Source organism: Daphnia magna, linkage group LG6, assembly GCF_020631705.1.
Source record: "Daphnia magna isolate NIES linkage group LG6, ASM2063170v1.1, whole genome shotgun sequence".
NCBI lineage: Eukaryota > Metazoa > Arthropoda > Branchiopoda > Diplostraca > Daphniidae > Daphnia > Daphnia magna.
Window position 1 is genome coordinate 2,555,025 of NC_059187.1, and position 21,391 is coordinate 2,576,415.

At 37.8% G+C, this 21,391-nt stretch overlaps 4 protein-coding genes and 4 long non-coding RNA genes across 33 annotated transcripts; 3 read left to right on the forward strand and 5 right to left on the reverse strand.

The window, feature by feature from the left end:
- Positions 1-693: 693 nt before the first annotated feature.
- Positions 694-2,755, forward strand: LOC116925659. 9 transcript variants are annotated; one of them, XR_006648127.1, is made up of 5 exons: positions 694-1,323; positions 1,404-1,500; positions 1,590-2,387; positions 2,451-2,517; positions 2,607-2,755. It is a non-coding gene; the product is annotated as an uncharacterized LOC116925659 (long non-coding RNA). The 9 variants fall into 9 exon arrangements; XR_006648128.1 differs by having other exon boundaries at positions 695-1,323; positions 1,407-1,500; XR_006648125.1 differs by having other exon boundaries at positions 699-1,323; positions 1,618-2,387.
- Positions 2,756-5,549: 2,794 nt separating this feature from the next.
- LOC116925840 lies at positions 5,550-7,499 on the reverse strand. Of its 9 annotated transcripts, none has more exons than XR_004395780.2 (6): positions 7,214-7,498; positions 6,982-7,036; positions 6,805-6,898; positions 5,918-6,687; positions 5,788-5,854; positions 5,550-5,698 (listed from the first exon to the last, which is right to left on the reverse strand). It is a non-coding gene; the product is annotated as an uncharacterized LOC116925840 (long non-coding RNA). The 9 variants fall into 9 exon arrangements; XR_004395779.2 differs by having other exon boundaries at positions 6,805-6,901; XR_004395775.2 differs by having other exon boundaries at positions 6,805-7,036; positions 7,214-7,499.
- Positions 7,500-8,005: 506 nt separating this feature from the next.
- LOC123473817 lies at positions 8,006-9,390 on the reverse strand. Of its 7 annotated transcripts, none has more exons than XR_006648120.1 (4): positions 8,922-9,390; positions 8,631-8,841; positions 8,285-8,515; positions 8,006-8,208 (listed from the first exon to the last, which is right to left on the reverse strand). It is a non-coding gene; the product is annotated as an uncharacterized LOC123473817 (long non-coding RNA). The 7 variants fall into 7 exon arrangements; XR_006648121.1 differs by having other exon boundaries at positions 8,622-8,841; XR_006648117.1 differs by having other exon boundaries at positions 8,285-8,488; positions 8,622-8,841; positions 8,922-9,386.
- Positions 9,391-9,914: 524 nt separating this feature from the next.
- Positions 9,915-11,395, forward strand: LOC116925845 (tRNA-dihydrouridine(20a/20b) synthase [NAD(P)+]-like). Its single transcript, XM_032932607.2, has 7 exons — positions 9,915-10,098; positions 10,190-10,311; positions 10,385-10,460; positions 10,515-10,697; positions 10,761-10,969; positions 11,034-11,069; positions 11,146-11,395. The coding sequence occupies exons 1-7, from the start codon at positions 10,031-10,033 to the stop codon at positions 11,361-11,363; spliced, it is 912 nt and encodes a 303-aa protein (XP_032788498.1). The 5' UTR covers positions 9,915-10,030; the 3' UTR covers positions 11,364-11,395.
- On the reverse strand, positions 11,380-13,937 carry LOC116925843 (dihydrolipoyl dehydrogenase, mitochondrial). Its single transcript, XM_032932603.2, has 10 exons — positions 13,781-13,937; positions 13,289-13,559; positions 13,052-13,227; positions 12,782-12,952; positions 12,474-12,695; positions 12,253-12,389; positions 11,986-12,175; positions 11,790-11,927; positions 11,635-11,724; positions 11,380-11,576 (listed from the first exon to the last, which is right to left on the reverse strand). The coding sequence occupies exons 1-10, from the start codon at positions 13,820-13,822 to the stop codon at positions 11,508-11,510; spliced, it is 1,506 nt and encodes a 501-aa protein (XP_032788494.2). The 5' UTR covers positions 13,823-13,937; the 3' UTR covers positions 11,380-11,507.
- Positions 13,938-14,018: 81 nt separating this feature from the next.
- LOC116925844 (dnaJ protein homolog 1) lies at positions 14,019-15,982 on the forward strand. Of its 2 annotated transcripts, XM_045175213.1 has the most exons (6): positions 14,026-14,174; positions 14,234-14,366; positions 14,447-14,696; positions 14,762-15,137; positions 15,209-15,465; positions 15,529-15,982. In XM_045175213.1, the coding sequence occupies exons 3-6, from the start codon at positions 14,472-14,474 to the stop codon at positions 15,760-15,762; spliced, it is 1,092 nt and encodes a 363-aa protein (XP_045031148.1). In that variant the 5' UTR covers positions 14,026-14,174; positions 14,234-14,366; positions 14,447-14,471; the 3' UTR covers positions 15,763-15,982. The 2 variants fall into 2 exon arrangements, with proteins under 2 accessions (XP_032788496.2, XP_045031148.1); XM_032932605.2 differs by lacking the exon at positions 14,234-14,366 and having other exon boundaries at positions 14,019-14,174.
- A 41-nt stretch (positions 15,983-16,023) lies between these two features.
- LOC116925842 (regulator of telomere elongation helicase 1 homolog) lies at positions 16,024-19,422 on the reverse strand. 2 transcript variants are annotated; one of them, XM_032932602.2, is made up of 10 exons: positions 19,283-19,422; positions 18,864-19,191; positions 18,683-18,796; positions 18,096-18,615; positions 17,887-18,029; positions 17,707-17,826; positions 17,510-17,644; positions 17,145-17,432; positions 16,239-17,085; positions 16,024-16,172 (listed from the first exon to the last, which is right to left on the reverse strand). In XM_032932602.2, exons 2-10 carry the CDS (start codon positions 19,107-19,109, stop codon positions 16,102-16,104), a joined length of 2,484 nt encoding a protein of 827 aa, XP_032788493.2. In that variant the 5' UTR covers positions 19,110-19,191; positions 19,283-19,422; the 3' UTR covers positions 16,024-16,101. The 2 variants fall into 2 exon arrangements, with proteins under 2 accessions (XP_032788493.2, XP_045031147.1); XM_045175212.1 differs by lacking the exon at positions 16,024-16,172 and having other exon boundaries at positions 16,234-17,085.
- A 63-nt stretch (positions 19,423-19,485) lies between these two features.
- Positions 19,486-20,923, reverse strand: LOC123473818. Of its 2 annotated transcripts, XR_006648132.1 has the most exons (5): positions 20,912-20,923; positions 20,577-20,826; positions 19,975-20,204; positions 19,635-19,688; positions 19,486-19,573 (listed from the first exon to the last, which is right to left on the reverse strand). It is a non-coding gene; the product is annotated as an uncharacterized LOC123473818 (long non-coding RNA). The 2 variants fall into 2 exon arrangements; XR_006648131.1 differs by having other exon boundaries at positions 20,577-20,917.
- Positions 20,924-21,391: the final 468 nt, after the last annotated feature.

The window sequence follows — 21,391 nt, forward strand, 5'->3', positions numbered from 1 at the left end:
ATCATCTCAAAACGGTCAGATCTTATAATGATTATCGCCTTTTTCTTTTCTTTTTTTAAATCCTTGAATTTTGATTTTATTTTTTCAATTTAAAATCGTTCAGAATAGGAAAACGGTTTCTGTTTATCGGAAAATGACGATCGAAAAAAGAAATACTGGATCCGATAACGACACATTTTCTTCTTTCTGCCATAGCTTGTTCCAATTCTCACGATTATGAATTCAATAAAGGATCGAGATGGGAAAAAGAAAACGCCACCAAATCAGAACTGGATTTTGAATCCGGTAAGTTTTGCGTATAGACACGCAGCCTCCTCATTATTATTAAATTTGCGTGTTACATTTTAGGGCTCACACGTCTGCAATGAAAACAATTCACGCTGTATGCATGTCACTGGAGCAGAGAAACTTGTGTCAAATCAAAATGAATGCAACTCTTTCTATTGAAGAAGTTCCACGGTTAGGCCGATTCTTAGAGCTTAGGTGCAATACGACAGGTAACTGGTGGATTGCAATGAGCACAGAAAAATAATTTTTTGTTTTGTTTTTAAGATTTTGGTGCAACTTGGGCAAGCTTGTTTGCCAGTTGGAACAGCTGAACTGAAGATTGCTAATGCACCAATGTATTGTGGTGGAGAAACTGAGAAAGAGCCATGAAATCAGTGTAGAAGGTAATGCTAGTACGCGTCTAATGAAAACACGTTAGTTAACAGATCTGGTGACACTACATTAGAGTCTATATGGCAAAATGATCTCATTAGACTACCGTAATCTTATAAGACATGACATCATCGTACAATGTTAAGCGATATCTGTCAAACCTCCACCCTTTTATTCCTTTTACGCTTTTACGTAGAAAGCCTAAAACTGTAAGGGAAAATTAAAACTACTGGATGAACGACATCAGTCAATCGGGTTTTGCGATAGCATCGAAAACGGGTGTAACCAACTAAGAAAGTAGTTTTGCTTTTCGACAAGTTTTCCGACATTAGCGGCATCTAGCGGTAAATACATTTAATGGCCCCTTTTGTTTTTAGTTCAAAAAGGCAGATGGCACATGACTTGTCCAATTTTCCATATTTGAAGTGTCAAATGGCGTTCCGTACTGAGGTTTCTATTATGTATATTTTTTGTTGTTACAGTTGATGTCGATCGAAAGGCGTTTTACAGTTGCTTCTCCTTGAATTGGTTGCATCTAGACATTTTCAATTTGGATCTGTTCCCTGTCTATAAAAATGTATTGATCAGAAAATATTTTATATTGATAGTGTCTTCTTGAGAGGGCTCGAGATGTACTGAAATTCTACCTCTCAATTACCGAAGGTGATTACTTGACATTTGTGTTTAAAAACATCTTTGTTTACTTGTTTCAAACTATTGTGCTGTTTCTGCTTGAGTTCAAGAAGAGCGAGGAGATTCAATAACCAGAATGAAGCACATAAACATCCCTAAAATAGGATTGCAACATTAAGTGCCAACTGCATGTCATTTCAAATTCAGGTATGTGTATGGTTGTTAATGTATAATTATTAATATATCAAAACAAATGTACATTTATTTTCATACATTCTTGGTTTGTGTTTTTCTAGTATGACATTGAAAGTTTTTTTCTTACAGAAGAACAAGAATTAAAAAACAAAAACAAAAAAACATTGGATAAAACAGGGATCATAAGGTGACAGGACAAGGGTTACTTTCATGAATTTAAGTGGATGCAGAGTGAAGAAAAAGCTGACAGCCTAGACAGCTTATTTGCACAGTTGCAAATGATCTTTTTTTTTAAATTTTTTTTATCAATCTCACACTCACTCTCCTAAGTTTTTTTAAATTGCAGGTTGAACAAACTTACAACTCTGACTTGAAGGTTTGCTGATATTTGACAACATTGTTGGCTTTTCAATGTAGATGATATGAATCAAAGTTAAATTTACACAAACAAGACATTGGCAATGACTATTCATACATTAACTGCAGTCACAGACTTATTGTCAGTACTAGAAACGAATTCCATTCATACCGCTGCCGTTCCAATGATGAATGAAACCAATGATACGTTCGTACTCGAGGAACTTATGTCTCATCGTATCTTTCAAGGTAACGTCAGATCATTTGAACCGTGGAATTGAATTTACTCAAAGGGAAGAGAACCCAGAACCCAAACGGTCGATGCATTGAAAATGTCGGACCCCTGTTGATGAAGTTTCAACAGCACTCTTCCACAAGACGCACGCGAAGCAAACGATAGCGAAAGAGATATGGACTTGAATTTGTTGTTTACAACCCATGGCTTTCCCGCATTCCAGGATTAGTCTTATACACCTTCTGCACTTCTACAGAGCGTTCGGGAACGAAATTAGTTGTGGATGGGTTTGCTGTTGACAAGCAAGGTTTGTTATCAAGCAGCATATTGTACATTACAAATCCACTTTTCATACTTTTCTTTTCTACAGGGAAGGATTTTTTACCAAAGTAGACAGGATATTTATTCTAAATCCCACAATGTCCTGGTAATAAATTGTAAGAAAAATGCTAAAAGGATTTCACTGTATTAAGTAGATGTATCAGCAAAAATTTTATACTAACTTGTGTTTTTTTCTTTAATGTAGACTACAAATCATACTGAATTAGAATAGGATTTTGACTGAAAGTGGATGCCAAAACAATGGATGATAATTGGAAGCGCGATTGGAAATATCTATGATTTATTAACGTTGTCTCATGTTACGGTATTTTATTAAAGACAAATTTAAGTGCATATCTGGGCTCCCTTCTTTTCTGAAGCCCCGTTTCCCCTTGACTCATAATAAGCCCGTAGGGGGTCATGCCCCTACTGTACGGTATATATAAAAACAACATATATCGAGGTTTGGAGGGCTCTGGCCGGAAAGGGGACGTGGGGGTCCTCATAGTTCGATGAAATGCTAATGGAGGGCTATGTCGCTACCCACAAATCCGAACTAAAGGTTAATCACTCCTGTAAAAATGTTCCAAATCTTCAGCTCTTCTTCCGGCTTCTCTTAGCCAAGCACTGGGTAATCTCCCCGGTGAGTCAATTGAGGCAGTGTCTCCCCCTGCCTTGGTTGACAGCAACTTTTGAAATGGTTATTTTGCCTTTTAAAAGTTGCAAAATGTTTCATTATGTGGAGAATTGTCAATACAAATTTTGTTTTACATTAATTAAAAAAAACTTATCCAGAATTTCTTTGTATACATTCTATACATTTCTGTCCTTTACAATTTTTTCTTTTAAGGCATGGAATTTTAGCACTGCTGAGATGGCCAATGATGTGTAGATGCCTTTGAATTACCCGCCGATGAAATTCCAATCTTGAAGTTGGTAGTTTGCTATTGAACATATTTGAATCTCATATTAACCAGAGTTTCATTTACCTGCAGTATAATTTTAGTATATATCGGTTAACAGATTGGAATGTTTTCATTGATTTTAATTTAACTCTCACGGGTATCGATCCCGAAACTTTCGGCGTGCATTGCCGATGCTCAACCGTTGAGCCATGAGTTATATTTAATTTAGCACTAATATTAGAAGACTTGAAAAGATAATAAAAGTAATTTTTATATTTCGTATAGCGTTATGCTAACCTGAATAAGGATTTTTCAAGGTTGATAGCTCTGTGGAAGAACGCTGGTGTACGGATCGAAATGTGTCGGGTTCAAATCCCTTCTGGAGGTAAGCAAATAATCTGTATAACTATGTTTGAATTCCTATAGTTTCGTTTCTATTATATGGATTTATTGTGGACATGAAAATACGAAATTAACTTGAATCATGCTTCTAAAATTATCCTATATCCAGGATGTTCACTTCTACCTAACGGGATTCGAACCCAAGGTATAGAGAATTCCAGTCCAGCGCTCTACCATTGAGCTATAATACATATTCTATTAAAATCTAAGTGTTCAACACATTAAAGTAACTGTGCAAAGTTGTACATAGGGGATCAAATATCAATGGGGGGGATATAGGGGGGGTTGCCAGTAGGGTATCGCACCGGCCTAGCAACTCCAAGGTCCGTGGTTCAATTCCCACCGAGGTTCCCGATGTCCTGGGGTTCCTATCTTCCCAGGAGTCTACCTTCCACGTCTGCAAGTCGGGTTGGGAAACTTTCCCCATTACGAAGTAATGGGACGTATATTTTGGCAACGGCTAATATAATATCCAATAACAAATTTTAATAAATTACGCATTTTGATTTGTCGGTGTGAATGCGTGAGATGTTACATGAACACATTACAATGGATTTTAACCATTGGCATTCTCTGACGATATATCTTATTATTATTGCTGGATCAATATTGAGTGGTTTTAAGATTGTAATATATTTGCATCCAACTACAACTATTGCATATTTATAGTAATTCTGTTGACTTTATAGAGATTTGAACCCTTAATCTTTGGCGTATATTGCCGATGCTCTACCACTGAGCCATAAGTCACATAAATCTTTTTACAGGATTTTGTGGTTTGTATTGAGTTCAACCAATTTGGACTTAGAATAATTTTTGTAGCATGATTCAAGTTAATTCCGTATTTACATGTCCACAATAAATCCATATAATAGAAACGAAACTATAGGAATTCAAACATAGTTATACAGATTATTTGCTTACCTCCAGAAGGGATTTGAACCCGACACATTTCGATCCGTACACCAGCGTTCTTCCACAGAGCTATCAACCTTGAAAAATCCTTATTCAGGTTAGCATAACGCTATACGAGTTATAAAAATTACTTTTATTATCTTTTCGAGTCTTCTAATATTAGTGCTAAATTAAATATAACTCATGGCTCAATTGTTGAGCATCGGCAATGCACGCCGAAAGTTTCGGGATCGATACCCGTGAGAGTTAAATTAAAATCAATGAAAACATTTCAATCTGTTAACCGATATATACTAAAATTATACTGCAGGTAAATGAAACTCTGGTTAATATGAGATTCAAATATGTACAACAACCAACTACCAACTTCAGGATTGGAATTTCATCGGCGGGTAATTCAAAGGCATCTACACATCATTGGGCATCTCGGCAATTCTAAAATTCTCTTCTTCTCAGAAATGTATAAAATGTATACAAAGAAATTCTGCATAAGTTTTTTTAAATTAATGTAAAAGAAAAATTTGTATTGACAATTCTCCACATAATGAAACATTTTGCAACTTTTAAAAGGCAAAATAACCATTTCAAAAGTTGCTGTCAACCAAGGCAGGGGGAGACACTGCCTCAATTGACTCACCGGGGAGATTACCCAGTGCTTGGCTAAGAGAAGCCGGAAGAAGAGCTGAAGATTTGGAACATTTTTACAGGAGCGATTAACCTTTAGTTCGGATTTGTGGGTAGCGACATAGCCCTCCATTAGCATTTCATCGAACTATGAGGACCCCCACGTCCCCTTTCCGGCCAGAGCCCTCCAAACCTCGATATATGTTGTTTTTATATATACCGTACAGTAGGGGCATGACCCCCTACGGGCTTATTATGAGTCAAGGGGAAACGGGGCTTCAGAAAAGAAGGGAGCCCAGATATGCACTTAAATTTGTCTTTAATAAAATACCGTAACATGAGACAACGTTAATAAATCATAGATATTTCCAATCGCGCTTCCAATTATCATCCATTGTTTTGGCATCCACTTTCAGTCAAAATCCTATTCTAATTCAGTATGATTTGTAGTCTACATTAAAGAAAAAAACACAAGTTAGTATAAAATTTTTGCTGATACATCTACTTAATACAGTGAAATCCTTTTAGCATTTTTCTTACAATTTATTACCAGGACATTGTGGGATTTAGAATAAATATCCTGTCTACTTTGGTAAAAAATCCTTCCCTGTAGAAAAGAAAAGTATGAAAAGTGGATTTGTAATGTACAATATGCTGCTTGATAACAAACCTTGCTTGTCAACAGCAAACCCATCCACAACTAATTTCGTTCCCGAACGCTCTGTAGAAGTGCAGAAGGTGTATAAGACTAATCCTGGAATGCGGGAAAGCCATGGGTTGTAAACAACAAATTCAAGTCCATATCTCTTTCGCTATCGTTTGCTTCGCGTGCGTCTTGTGGAAGAGTGCTGTTGAAACTTCATCAACAGGGGTCCGACATTTTCAATGCATCGACCGTTTGGGTTCTGGGTTCTCTTCCCTTTGAGTAAATTCAATTCCACGGTTCAAATGATCTGACGTTACCTTGAAAGATACGATGAGACATAAGTTCCTCGAGTACGAACGTATCATTGGTTTCATTCATCATTGGAACGGCAGCGGTATGAATGGAATTCGTTTCTAGTACTGACAATAAGTCTGTGACTGCAGTTAATGTATGAATAGTCATTGCCAATGTCTTGTTTGTGTAAATTTAACTTTGATTCATATCATCTACATTGAAAAGCCAACAATGTTGTCAAATATCAGCAAACCTTCAAGTCAGAGTTGTAAGTTTGTTCAACCTGCAATTTAAAAAAACTTAGGAGAGTGAGTGTGAGATTGATAAAAAAAATTTAAAAAAAAAGATCATTTGCAACTGTGCAAATAAGCTGTCTAGGCTGTCAGCTTTTTCTTCACTCTGCATCCACTTAAATTCATGAAAGTAACCCTTGTCCTGTCACCTTATGATCCCTGTTTTATCCAATGTTTTTTTGTTTTTGTTTTTTAATTCTGGTTGTTCTGTAAGAAAAAAACTTTCAATGTCATACTAGAAAAACACAAACCAAGAATGTATGAAAATAAATGTACATTTGTTTTGATATATTAATAATAATACATTAACAACCATACACATACCTGAATTTGAAATGACATGCAGTTGGCACTTAATGTTGCAATCCTATTTTAGGGATGTTTATGTGCTTCATTCTGGTTATTGAATCTCCTCGCTCTTCTTGAACTCAAGCAGAAACAGCACAATAGTTTGAAACAAGTAAACAGAGATGTTTTTAGACACAAATGTCAAGTAATCACCTTCGGCAATTGAGAGGTAGAAATTCAGTACATCTCGAGCCCTCTCAAGAAGACACTATCAATATAAAATATTTTCTGATCAATACATTTTTATAGACAGGGAACAGATCCAAATTGAAAATGTCTAGATGCAACCAATTCAAGGAGATGCAACCAATTCAAGGAGAAGCAACTGTAAAACGCCTTTCGATCGACATCAACTGTAACAACAAAAAATATACATAATAGAAACCTCAGTACGGAACGCCATTTGACACTTCAAATATGGAAAATTGGACGAGTCATGTGCCATCTGCCTTTTTGAATATCCAATAACAAATTTTAATTTTTGATATCCATTGTCACTTCTTCAAATGTGGGCGTAAGACGAACTGTTTACAAAACCTTTCCCCTTCCAATCAACAGACCGTATTATTGATAAGGTAGGTAGGTATATGTTTAGAACTTTAGATGAATTCTCATTTCAATCAAGATTCGTCTGAATTGCCACTTGATGCGCCCCTGATTAGAAATGGAAACGAATATGATCTCAGCAGCCTCCTGGCGGTATCAGCTTGTACTACACTTTGTACACGGCCTTAAGGAGTACTACACTTTGGACAGGGCCTTAAGGAAAATAAGGATTCGTCTGATTCTCCACCTGACGGGCTTTTTGATGCCGATTGAATAAGATATGGATGTCGTCTTTCCACTTTTCTAGGCGGACGGAATTATTTCAAAACCATGCTAAATATTACATATACATGCGTTAAGTGTTGTATACGACATTTAGATAAATTAAATGCAAAGGGCCAAATATCAACGATATCTAATACATCCAAAGCACCCTCATAACCATTTTACATTTTCTGGTGCCCCACATAAATTCTGCCCGGAGGTAGCCTAGTTTGATTACAGTTGAGAACATACAGGTGGTTACGAAACTGAAGAGATTATTTCTAGGTGCAAAATGCGCTTTAACTTTTGTTTAAATTTTTAAATTTGTAACAGACTAATGTCCGAATCCTATATTTAAACAGTAGCATCATCTGCCATGACTGTATATTTTCGAAGTCAACATATCGGGATACAGTAAGGCATAATAATGGAAAGTTACAAGGAACCAATTTTTTTAAATTGCGTGTATGATTGTGTTATAAATTTCCAGTATACGATTCTGGCAATTGCGAAGACTCTATAGCCCTTTTTTTGAAACAGCTGATAGGGTTAAAATAGCAGTGATGATAACTATGTTAACAAAAATTAGATTTTTTGTTCATTTCAGGTTTAAGATGGAAAGACGAAATATATGATTTATGATCACCGTAATTGTTTCGAGCGTCCCATCCCTCCGCTTCTGGCCCCATCGGCTGCTCGCTTCATCCACAGGAAATACTGGAGCCTTTTGCCGTTAACATCTGATGGCGAGAAATCTTCTCGGCTGGCAATAACGTTCGAATTTTCATAATCCTGATCAGAGTTTTCCATGCACAGCCCAAATCAAAGTAACTCATAAACATGCAGCAACCTCCACAAAATGAATAAACAGGAATGACTATGCAATTTAGAAATATAATTTTTCAAATGTTACTAAAAATTTAATCTAACACTTCTATTACTATGGTTTTGTAGCCAAAAGATTTAGAAGAATATTAATTTACCTCTATTACCTGAAACAATTCGTATTCATTGGCAAATAACGCAGAAAGATGTGCAAAGGTGAAAATCGCTATAACAACGAACAATCTACCTAGCATTTTCTAAAATTGGATAGGCCAGCCTGCTCTATCCAGAGGTCAGAGAAGAAAGGGTTGATCTCGTTGTTACGACTGTTACTTTTCTGACTTTCAGAGGACTGATCTTCTCTGGTATTTTCATTGCCTTATATAGAAATTTTGTTCTACCGTATTACTTGAATATTCAGTACAAAAGTGAAAAGGCATTAAATCGTACAGCGTTACCATTATTATGCGGGTCACAGCTGCCTATCGTTCTGCTTACTTTATGTAAATCTCTACCACCATGTCTGTGTAATTGCTGAAATTATAAAAGCGCTGTGCCAGTTACGCCAGGATATTGCACTTTTTCTCAGAAATCAGAATTCATGTACAATTCCACAGCAGGATAACGCCGGCTCATTCCCCAGTTCCCTTCCGTAAACCTAAGCTTGGCAACACCCGCCTATTTCTTGCATGCTCTTAACATGGTTCATTACTTCTGATTACTTCGAAGCATGGTCAAGTAAGGCTAATTCTTCTTACATTACCATGTTCCTAGAATCGTTCTACCAACTACCACTCTATCGATGTCACTAAACTCTTAAGGGCTGTGAACGCAAGAACAATAGTATTAGTCTGACGCATGAACTGAACTTCTGAATTTCAAGCGACACCACCGTCTTACTAAAAAAATGGCACCCATTCTCAGCCAACAATAGGAAATGGGCGATTCCGCGCTAAAACACGTGAGTGTTTGCACGGATATCAGCGCCACCCTTCGTCCCTTTTTCCCCAACCGGGTTTTCTTTGTTTAACAATGAGAAAAAAAGCACGAAAATAAAAAATTTTATTGGTTGATAAAATTTTGATTAGAAATCAAATATGAGCCGGTATTAACATTTCCCTTAAAAAATTTGACACAGGCTGGATTGTGCCATTTTACTTTTAACTCCATACTTCACTTCACCACTAGTCTTCTTGCCCATCTCCCGATTACCGTTTATTTCTGCCTGTATTTTTTAATGTCTTGTTTTACTTGGAGGATGACTAAACAAGCAACAGAGTTTCCGGACTATCGTACATCACTTAGACGATGAAACCGAACTTTCTTTTCCTACTTATTCTTTACAACATTCTTATCAATCCTTGTTTCCTGCAAAGATAAGCAGGTTACTATTAAACTAAGTAACCATGCTAGACAGACATTTTTAAAATTATTAGTTTGATGCCAGAGGGCCGAATTGGCGCTCAGTATCATCAGCAGACGATGCAGCTTTTACACTTATGAATTAAACTGAAATTACATGCAATAGACTTCTCTAATACAGGTTGTTAAAAACAATTAACAAAAAATGGTACTCGAGTTATTTGAAGATAACAACTTAGTGAAAATTTGTGCCCCGATGGTGCGCTACTCGAAGTAAATCATTTGGAATAGATAGTGTTTGTCTTATACCAAAAAGAAGCACATGTTAAGGGAAAACAATTTGGTATTTAACCGTTCCTTCTAGGTTACCCTTTCGTCTTCTAGTAAGAAAATATGGCTGTGACTTGGCTTTCACTCCTATGATCATTTCAGATTCATTCATTCAAGCCCCCAAAGCAAGGGATATTGAGTTCACTACCTGTGACGGTAATGATAACATTTAAGAGCTTGTTTCCATAACTCACATTTGATCTGCTTGTAAACATCATTGGACTTACAGCTGACCAGCCATTGATTGTTCAATTTGCTGCCCATAATGCCACTGACTTTGCAACTGCCTCTGAACTGGTGGCAAAGTATGCATTTAAATCTCTGTCAAATGAAATAGTTAATTCCTTAATTTTATTTAGAAATTGTAATGGGGTTGATTTGAACTGTGGATGTCCTCAAAAATGGGCAATGCAACAGGGTTATGGAGCCTGCTTAATTAACAAGCCAGAACTTCTTCGTGATGTAGTCCTGCAGACACGCAATAGAATTCCTTCAAATGACTTCACAGTTTCCATCAAAATTCGCATTCACTCTGACATCAGGTACAATATGAAAGTAAACATCTGATTGTAAGAAAAAAATAATAAATTAAAGTATGTTTAAAGAAAAACTGTTGAGTTATGTCAACAAGTGGAAGCTGCAGGCCTTTCTTTCCTTACTGTGCATGGTAGAACAAAAGACCAGAAATCAGATCCAGTAAACCTGGAGGCTGTAAAATTGATAAAACAAAGTGTTAGAGTACCAGTAATAGCCAATGGAGATATTTGTAGCATTCGGGATGCTGAAAATGTTCAACGAGAAACTTGCGTTAATGGTACGTTGCCGATTATTTCAATTATGCGGAATCCGGTTTATTTGTTAACTTACGCAAAATCTAGGTGTAATGGCAGCGAGAGGCATCCTAGAAAATCCAGGTAGGGATGACTTGTCCTTCCTACCTCCTTAAATTCTGTTCTGTCAATTTAATGGTTTGTGTTATTTTTGCTTTAGCTATGTTTGCTGGATTCTCTGAAACTCCCATAGAGTGCATCAAAGACTGGATAAAGCTTGCCTTGGAGACTGGCGTCTCCTTTACGCATTTCCATCACCACTTGATATATATGTGCGAAAAGAACATGTCACGAGTGGATAGGAGATATTTCAATGCACTTTCCAGTACCACTGCCGTGATCGACTATATGGAAAACTATTTGTCTCTATGTGAATAAATTTTGAGCTGCAACATAGTGGCTGGCGTTTATATTTAGGCTTGTTTCTTTTTTACACACATACAACCTTATACAAGGACTGCAGTTAAAGAATGGGGAGAATCCATATTATGATCTAAATTAAAAATCTTAGTTTACTACCACTTAGGAGAAATTTATGGCTTTGCCAGAGAAAGCTGCTAGACTAGCTTCTCTCAAAGCTTCCGAGCAGGTCTACAAAACAAAAGGAAAATTAAGAATAAATTTTCGTCGCAACCAACATTTAACATACCGGATGGGCGTGGCAAACGCGGGCAATGTCTTCGCATGAGGCGCCATATTCCATAGCAAGCGCAGCTTCGTTGATCATTTCACCAGCACCCTGAATGACATGAAAATTGTGATTGAATGCACAGTAACAAAATTTTTTAAGGCAAAGTAACATACGGGTCCAATTATGTGTGCTCCAAGAAGGCGATCGGTTGTTTTGTCACCAAGAATCTTGACCATGCCATCAGTATCATCGTTTGTCTTGGCGCGGCTGTTTGCCGCAAAAGGGAATTTACCGACCTTGTATTCCACTCCCTAATTTTATGATGGTATAGAATTAACTCGTAGATGGGACATGTGGTCACAAAATTACCATCGACTTTAAGTCTTCTTCTGACTTTCCAACCCAAGCAACTTCTGGGTGTGTGTAGATGACGGAAGGTACGCAGTTGTAGTCGATGTGAACGGATCCACCAGCAATACCCTCTACACAGATAATGCCTTCATCTTCAGCTTTGTGAGCCAACATAGGGCCAAGAATGCAGTCACCAATAGCGTAAATGCTACCAGATTTAACAAATTCATTTAGTACCACATATCGTCAACGAAAATTCGTAGGTTAAAAGTATAAAATACTGACTTGGGAATAACGGACTGAAACCGTGAATTGACTGGAATTCTTCCTCGCTGATCGAGTTCAATGGACATTTCTTCCAGGCCAAGATTTTTCGTGAACGGACGGCGACCGACGCAGACTAGCAAGACGTCACACTCCATCTAATGTGTGCAATTAACATTCACAAACCACATAGCTTCAGCAAAAAAAAAAAAAAACTTGCCCCTCAAAACGAATCCCCTTACCTCTTCTTGCTTGGCGGACTTCACATTTTCCACATTGACAATTATTTTACCACCGGTTCTCTGCGCTCCTAACACTTTGGTCCCTAACTTAAACTGCATGTGTTGTTTTGTCAGAATTCTTTGGAAAGATTTAGCCATTTCTTGATCAATGCCCAAACCTCCAATTTGATTCATAAATTCAACAGCCGTAACCTTGGCACCAAGCCGAGACCACACTGATCCCTATTCACAAAAAAGCGATCCAAGAAAATCAAACTTAATACTTGAATATATCCATTGGATGTACAAAAAATACTGTTGCTATTTACCAACTCTAAACCAATGACGCCTGCTCCGATGATGATCATTTTCTCTGGCACGGCTTTCAACGAAAGTGCACCAGTAGAAGAAACAATCTGTTCTTCATCGATATCGATTCCGGCGAAGGGTGTCACTTCTGATCCCGTAGCAATCAAAATGTTCTTTGTCCGAACAACTTCCTGAAGAAAAGAAATTAACAAGAAAAATAAAAATAGAATAATAATCATTAAGCACTAGTACTTTCCCTACATAGGTGCCTATCTTAATTCGTGCAATACCTGGGTTCCATCTTCTTTTAGGGCAGTAACCTCATTTGAACCTGTAATTTTACCATGTCCTCTGATATGTGTAACTTTATTGCTCTTGAAAAGATGAGCAATGCCTCCAGTCAAAGATTTCACAGCTGTTTCTTTGGCTTTCATCATTTGTGGAAGATTCAATGAAAGTCCAGTTACTAAATCCAAGACAAATGATAAAAATTAGCCTAAAGATACACACCAAAAGCATCAAATCACCATCTATTCCCCTGTTTTTGAATTCTGCTTGGGCCATATGATAATAATGAGAATTATTCAGCAATGCTTTAGAAGGAATACAGCCTACATTGAGGCATGTGCCCCCAAGAGTTGCATTTTTTTCAACACAAACTGTTTTCATTCCCAACTGGGCAGCTTTGATAGCTGCCACATATCCTCCAGGGCCAGAGCCAATGACTACAAGGTCAGCTTCAGCACTGTCGGAGTACCATCTACAGTTGACCAATTGGTTCCTGACAGCTGATGAGACCTAAATATCAAGAATCATAGGTTTTATAATGTAAAATTTTACGTTAATGCACACAGCCGAAAACGGTGCTACAATAGTGTTTCATTTTGTATAAAGTAACGTGAAGCCGAAAGATTCAGTCATAATGATGATTTGATTTTTTTCAATTTTTACCAATAAACTTTACGGATTTTCAAAGCTATGCTGATTAATATTAATGATTAAGAATTCATTATAAATACCTTGAGATTTTGAGGCAATTTACTCAGGATATTAACCTGCATTTTGGTTTTATTCTCTTCTCGTTCTTTTGCACAGCGATCAGAACTTTCAGCTGTTTAAGCCAAATGCCATCTGCAGGAGCAAAATCAAACCCAGTAACGATCTTGCAACTTGTTTTCTATTTCACCAGCAGATGGAATTTACTTTCTAGACTTTTCTCGCGTTTTCTCGATGTTGTTCATAACAAACATATACACTGCGCAAAGCCTCATTTTCACTTATTGCAAGCTCTGTCTCGCATACAATTCTAGTGGAAAAGTTTCATTCCTGTGTTAGCTCTCTTGCGACGTGAGTTTATTAACTTGTGCTCATATTGAGTGAAAATTGAACCTCTGCCTCGTCTTTTGTACCAAGGTAATACTTAAATGTCCGCTATATCTGTGGTTAAATTGTGTCACGGAATCCAAAGTTAGAAATCGACGTCATCGACGACCCTGAATCGTTGACCTTCTTTGGGCATCGTGCATCACACCGTTTTCCCACCCTCCCTGTTTCCCTTAATAATGATGAATAAGTGATGTGTCTTGAACAAGATAATGTTAAATGGTATATGTTGCTTATCATGTTCAATAATGGTTTATAACATTTTGACTGAGCTTAACTAACTGTTATTCTCATTTTTTTAGATTTTTTTACATTGTAATTTCCTTCATGAAAATGGGAAAAGATTATTACAAGATTCTTGGGATTTCAAAGTCAGCCAGCGATGATGAAATAAAAAAGGCATATCGCAAACTGGCATTGAAGTACCATCCAGATAAGAATAAGGCACCTGGTGCAGAAGACAAATTCAAGGAAGTGGCTGAAGCATATGAAGTTCTTAGTGACAAGAAAAAAAGGGATGTGTTTGACCAGTATGGGGAAGAAGGGTTAAAGGTATGATGACTTCATGCTTTCCTCTTTTAAATTAAGATGAATGCTAAAATAATTTTCCAATGAAGGGTGGCTTGGGAGGAGGCGGTGCCGGAGGAGGAGGTGGCGGCGGCGGTCCTGGAGCTAGCTTTTCCTACGCTTACCATGGTGACCCAAGAGCCACGTTTGCCCAGTTTTTCGGATCTTCCAACCCCTTTGAATCCTTTTTCTCAATGGGCGGAATGGGACAGCAACAAGGAGGAAACAGAGGGTTCTTTCCAGAAGGCGGAGAGGACATGGATGTAGACGACCCCTTTATCAACTTGGGATTCGGAGGAAGAAATCCCGGAGGAGCTTTTAGATCTCAGAGTTTCAACATGCACGGGCCAGGAATGGGGAAAGAAAAAGTGCAGGACCCCCCGATTGAATATGACCTCAATGTCACTATGGAAGATGTCCTGAAAGGTAAGTGTTTAGTAGGTTCTATTTACAAATGCTCATAATCACACTTTTTTTTTTTCTTTACCGTTTTTTAGGATGCACCAAAAAGATGAAAATATCTCGGAAAGTATATCAGGCAGATGGTACGTCAAGAAAAGAAGACAAAGTATTAACCATAAACGTCAAACCAGGATGGAAAGCGGGAACGAAGATCACTTTCCAGAGAGAAGGTGACCAGACGCCCAACAAGATACCGGCAGACATAGTTTTCATTATACGAGATAAACCCCACAGTTTCTTGAAGAGGGACGGTTGTGATTTGCGATACACTGCTAAAGTTTCCCTAAGAGAAGTAAGATATTGAAAAATCTAGGATTTAAATGGCCAGCAGTTAAATGATTATGTTTGCTTACAGGCCTTGTGCGGAACAATTATCGACGTACCAACGTTGACAGGAGAAAAGATTCCCGTTGACATGCTTAACGAAATAATCAAACCTACGACAAGTAAAAGAATAGTAGGTCAAGGATTACCAATGCCTAAAGACGCAATGAAACGAGGAGATCTGATCGTGAATTTCGATATAAAATTCCCCGAACACCTGGCTCAGAGCGTAAAAGACATCTTACATGATACCTTGCCTAAGTAGATTAAACGAAATTGAATAGCCCATAGCAAACGGCGGGCAACGTACTACGGAGTAAACGTTTTATTTTCGGGGAAATAATCGAGCATAAATTCACTAATTCTTCTTGGTTCAATTATTGGCTGCGCTTTTCGTTACACTGAATCGATGAAAGTTATTTCTGTAAATGTGTTAAAGTGTACAATGTTTCTCACCTAAAAGTTAAATAGACTATTTCATTACACACTTGTTTAAAACTAAAGTTATAAAAAATTGTACTAGCAATTAAGAAGCATGATTCCTGTTTATCACTTTGAAACAATTCGAAATCGGCAAACAAAAAAAAACGGAAACACTATCGTGTTATAAATTAAGTGTACTACATTCTTCAGCGAATGTTTTCGTATGCTCCCTTGATAAAAACTGACGAAATCCTGAAATATTAAGAAAATAATCAATAATAGTAAATCCCCAAAATATTCATTACAGGGTAGTCTAACCTTTGAAAAGATGACGAAGTTTGGGATCTTGAAGAAACAGTTCCTTAAGCGTGGAAACCAACAAATCATAATTTTTATCACTTCTATACCCTCGAATCATGTTTGATAACGTCATGTAGCCAGGTGGATCTAACAAATTCTTAGCTGATTTTAAATATTCTGCAGCACTTTCTTTCTTTAGTTTCACAGCTTCCATGGTCGACTTGGTACAAGACGCAGGGCCCAGGGAAGAAACCTGTTCGGCGGACTCAACTTTCATTCGTCGGAGGTCGTATTTGGCCTTTTCCGCTTCAGATACTATAGTAATTTTCCTCTTTTTGATGGCTGGTTGACACATTGCTGCGTTTGCATTCGAAGCCATTGGCGTAACAAGTGACTCGGTGTCATTAAAATCAATGCAATTATTCGAAGCTTGTGATCCATCAAAAATTGAAGTTTCTTTCGCTAAATTAGGTTTCAGGGTAGAAGAATAGCCTGCAAGATCTAGTTGGAAGGTTTCTGCTGAAGAACTGCTGCCCTTCGAATAAAGAGCGGTAACGCGAGATGAACTCGAGCTGAGGGCATGATGAAAGGAATCCACAGTGGATCGAGTTTTCTTCGCTTCTTCACGGTTTGAATCAACTGCAACTGGCGCACGGACAGCTTTAGCTGAACACGGAAACAGGATATCAGCGTTACGAAAGAACATTCCAAGATCGCGCAATAACGGCCCAATTTTGGGGAAATTCACGACACGTGGCCGAACCCAAGCTGATAGCTGTTGAATTATATCTGGACTGGCGAATCGTTGGTCACAAAGGAGAATAGCTCCGTAATCCAGTTTATGACGAATGACGCGACCAATTGCCTGTAAAACTAATAAGTTATAAGGAAAGAAACATAGGAAAAAAGTTTTGAGTTTCAAACCTGGTTGACAGCTCGAGTGGCTTCTAATCGATACCACTGTTGTCCTGTTAGACCCTTGAACTGAGGAGTTTTCCTATTGTCTTCGAGGTATCTTTGTTTTTCCAAAACGCGAGGATCACGCGAAGGAGGATATGGAAGCCCAGTTATAATAACGGCCCTACCATTGCCATCACAGAAATCTAAACCCTCTGAAACTTTACCACGACAAACCGCCATAAAGCACGCTCCTTTGCGATCTTCGGAAGACATAGCACTGTAAAAGCCATTCATTGCCTCTTGGAATCCTTCCTGTTTTTTTGTGTGTGTGGAGAAATTCAATTCAAGTTTAGGAAATACTGTAGCATAATTCGACCTATTGAAATTACCTTGGAATTTGGTTCGACGAAAATTGGTTTCACTTGATTGATAGCGTCCCATAAACCGGTGAGTTGCCAAGCTTCTTGGCATGATTTCATAACCGGATATGATGGGAAAAATACTAGTAGACCATCTGGAACCACCTGTAGAAGACAAGCGCAAATAACTCGTGAAAGAAGTCGTAATGAAAAAATAATTAACTAACCTGTGCCGTGCTGCGTATAGTCCGCCCTAGCGATTGAACATACTGCGAGTTGCTTCGGTTTTTATAACTGCTGTCTAGCTGCATACCATCTGGGCCGTGGGTCACAACTCCAACAAGGACCTGGATAGACCACAATAACTATTCACCCAGGTACTTCGTGAACTATTTGCGTCAACTTACTTGGTTGGCACCAATAATGTGAGGATTTTCAAGTGTAACAGGGAATGGAACTTGGAGTTCAGCAGCAAAACTATTTAGCGGCGAAAGAGTTCCACTAGTGAGAATAACACACCTTGCACCTTCTTCCACCAAGTCCCTCATTCCTGCGAAATACCAGAATCAATTAAGTTACGACACACAATGTAAAAAAATTGCAATTAAAGTCTTACCGAAACCGGGACTGAAACACCAGTAGGAAAGAACTCGACCGGCTTTGGAAACAATTTTAGGAGTGTTCCAGGAATCGCCTTTAGGACGAGTCTTTGGCTGCTCCACTTTTATATGAACTTTATACGATCTTTTCACACGTTCCATATGTTCTATGGTGAAATTTGTTTTACTGAATACAATTTTGACTAGATCCGCAAACTTTTGCAGCCCACTGCCTTTTCGCTGAAAAGGAGAAGTGCTGGACACTGTTAGAAATTGAACAACCCGATCAAGAAGATCTGAAATAATATCTTTCTTCGCTGGGCTCAAATCTGCTTTTGCTAAAAGCTCCAACATGAATTCACCGGGCAAAGTATCTCCCTCAGGCTTAGAGATAGGTATTGCATCGATGGCTTTCTCTAATTCTAAAAACATGGCTTTCAGAATACACAGGTCGTCTAAAGTAAAATCTTTTGGAGTCGAAGGAGAGAGAAAATCAGCAACCCCATCATCACTATTTTCTCTAAATTTTTTCATAACCTGTGAGAAAAAAAAAAAAGTAATGCTGAGCAAAGAAACATCAAGCAATGAAGAGTTAATGATATACCTGAGTCACTTCATCAACACAGAGGGCAATATCTAAGCTCCTCAGTTCAATGGAAGAAGATTCTTCACACATTTTTTCAACATTGTGGGCTTCATCAAATATAATAATGTTTCCCTATTTAGACAGACAATGCATTGTTTTATCCATATTTTAGTTAGTATAATGTTTGATAAAAATTCACCTGCAGTTCAATATTGTGAATTTTTCTCACTTTTGGATCAAGAAGATAGTTGTATGGCATAAAGATGATGTCTGCTCCCTTGCGGATTTCTTTGGTCATAAAATATGGGCAAGCTGAATGTTTTTTCCCCAAAGTAACAAGGTCCTCAATGTCCAACACATCCAACTTAAAGTCAGGTTCCTCTTTCTTAGCTTCAAGATTTGTGTGGAAGAAACAGGTGCGAGTGGTAGTTCGAGCATGGCACATGTGAAGCTTTACTGCATTGTTTTGTTCCTTCGAAACTTCTGGATGAATGCACAACTGATCCCGAGATCCCAATAATGCTTGCCTTACATGTAGAACAGAAAAAGACTTAAGAAACCCCTCTGGATACCAAAATGTATCACACCATTTATTTATTTTCAATTTCTTTTATTTACCTTCATATATCTATATGAGGACCTCTTTAGTTCAGAAACAACCTGGCTCAGCTGCGAATGAGTTCTGGATGCATAAATGATTTTGGGGGCCCCAGCCCCAGGAGAAGTGTTGTCTCCCCAACCAAGTCCTGTAGCATTGCTAAGTTGATTCTTAAGATCCACTCCTGTGTCTGTAGCTAACAGACCAGATTGTATCTGTGCTTTTCGGGTTGCTAACCAGCCCAAGGAAGAACAAAGTAAGCACAAAGTTTTCCCTGTCCCAGTTGGAGATTCCAATAAACCATTTACACCCTAATAATAAATTAATCATTATGAACAAGCAATATTCATTTATAGAACTAATCATTTATACTTTCTGAAGGCATTCTATGACGCACTCCATGAATTTCTCTTGGACATCGTAAGGCTGAAACGGAAATTCAACAGGAACATTATTTAAAACCAAATTTACCATTTTGAAAAATAACAAAAGTGGCTACAAGCCACGATTCCACGAGTAGAAGTGACGAGAAACGATGGAATGTGCGCGCCAAAACAGTTAAAAGTGAAATTTAGCAGACGACGTTTTCAGATCATCGCTCAAAATAAAGAGACATCTATGGATGGCTAACGTACACAATACACGAGCACTCTTACCAATTCAAAATGTTTTCTATGGTGGATGGAGGTAAGTTGCCATTGAAAAAGCTTACCGCATAGATGAGTCGGATGCTTTATTGCCATCCATTCCTGTCCAGCCAATCGGATACGACGAAGCGGACGTGTTGCCATAGTTTAAACTAAAAAAAATAAATAAAAAATAAATAAACTATTATACAATGCTGTTGCTTAGAGCCATGCACGGTCCACTTGCTCCGGAGAAATGGCGTGGCGATCTCAACACTTGTTATTCGCTCGGTCAAGGATTCCAGTACGATTCCGGCTGAAAAATCAAGATGAACAAAGGACCAACAAAATAGTCACAAATGGAATATTTATTCGACACAATTGAATATCAGTTACATAATCATACTTCAAGAATATAATTTCAAAAATTCTGACATAATGAACTACTTCAGTATTTATTGCCAAATTATTAATGTAACGTGAAGGAAGCAATCCATTACTCAGCACATTAACTTGAAAATGCCGTATACGTGCCTTCAGCTACAGGGAAAAATGCAACCAACAGGACTTTGTCACACTTAAACTTTACCGAAAAAACTTAAAAATATATAATAATGCTTTTGGTAGTCAAGAATAACAAGATTTTGAATGTGCTATTATTTATAAACGAAGTAAACAAAGTGAAGACCTGACAAGCGGAGCGTCCTACGATGGTGTTGGGACAGCAGTACAGTTGCAATCGAAGATTCTTAAATGACTGTGAAACGTAGTGGTTGGCCACCGTCTTATATTCACGCAGACACGTTCCACGTACTGCCTTCCCCGGAATTAAATGTTTAGGGTAGAGGAACATAATTGTGAAGGCCGATAGCTTTATGAAAAAAAAAATTTTTATTTCCACATGAGTTCGGGGATATGGCCATTCCTCTTCGATTGACCTACAATAGATGAATAACCTTGGGCAATTCAATTTTTAAGAATAAAATCCTCACTTAGCCCTTTCAAGCTCAGTACCTTACTCACCTGCACGATATTGTAACAGTAAGTTGTATTGAGGAAAAAAAAAAAAGGGGGGGGCCCACAACCACCAGGGGGGGAACCCAAAAAAAAAAATTTCCCCGTTGGGAGGCCAAAAAGGCAAAAACCCTTAAAAAATATAAAAACAAAGGGGGGGGGGGGGGCGCCGCCCCTGAAGGGAAAAAGGGGGGAAAAAAAAAAATAAAAAACCCCCCCCCCCAACAAAAAAAAAAAAAATAAATTTTTTAATTAAAGGAGGGGGCAAAAAAGGGGGGGTTTTTTTAAAAAATTTCTTTTTTCGGGCGGGGGGGGGGGGGGGGGGGGGGGGGAAAAAAATATTCAACAAAAATTTTTTAAATTAATTAAAAAAAAAAAAAAAAAAAAAAAAAAAAAAAAAAAAAAAAAAAAAAAAAAAAAAAAAAAAAAAAAAAAAAAAAAAAAAATATTTTTCCCCCCTTTTCCCTTTTTTTTTTAAAAAAAAAAAAA

Bases quoted from the DNA above. Each gene is read 5' to 3' on its own strand.
- LOC116925845 (XM_032932607.2), top strand. From the start codon at position 10,031: ATGGTACTCGAGTTATTTGAAGATAACAACTTAGTGAAAATTTGTGCC. The intron at 10,312-10,384 runs GTAATGATAACA...TTGGACTTACAG, and splicing joins TGAGTTCACTACCTGTGACG to CTGACCAGCCATTGATTGTT. The intron at 11,070-11,145 runs GTAGGGATGACT...TTTTTGCTTTAG, and splicing joins AGGCATCCTAGAAAATCCAG to CTATGTTTGCTGGATTCTCT.
- LOC116925843 (XM_032932603.2), bottom strand. From the start codon at position 13,822: ATGCAGGTTAATATCCTGAGTAAATTGCCTCAAAATCTCAAG. The intron at 13,560-13,780 runs GTATTTATAATG...CTTGATATTTAG, and splicing joins AATTGCCTCAAAATCTCAAG to GTCTCATCAGCTGTCAGGAA. The intron at 11,928-11,985 runs GTAATTTTGTGA...TCATAAAATTAG, and splicing joins AAGAAGACTTAAAGTCGATG to GGAGTGGAATACAAGGTCGG.
- LOC116925844 (XM_032932605.2), top strand. From the start codon at position 14,472: ATGAAAATGGGAAAAGATTATTACAAGATTCTTGGGATTTCAAAGTCA. The intron at 15,138-15,208 runs GTAAGTGTTTAG...ACCGTTTTTTAG, and splicing joins TATGGAAGATGTCCTGAAAG to GATGCACCAAAAAGATGAAA. The intron at 15,466-15,528 runs GTAAGATATTGA...GTTTGCTTACAG, and splicing joins CTAAAGTTTCCCTAAGAGAA to GCCTTGTGCGGAACAATTAT.
- LOC116925842 (XM_032932602.2), bottom strand. From the start codon at position 19,109: ATGTGCCATGCTCGAACTACCACTCGCACCTGTTTCTTCCACACAAAT. The intron at 18,797-18,863 runs GTGAATTTTTAT...CTGTCTAAATAG, and splicing joins TTCACAATATTGAACTGCAG to GGAAACATTATTATATTTGA. The intron at 17,645-17,706 runs GTTAGTTAATTA...TGTCTTCTACAG, and splicing joins CTATACGCAGCACGGCACAG to GTGGTTCCAGATGGTCTACT.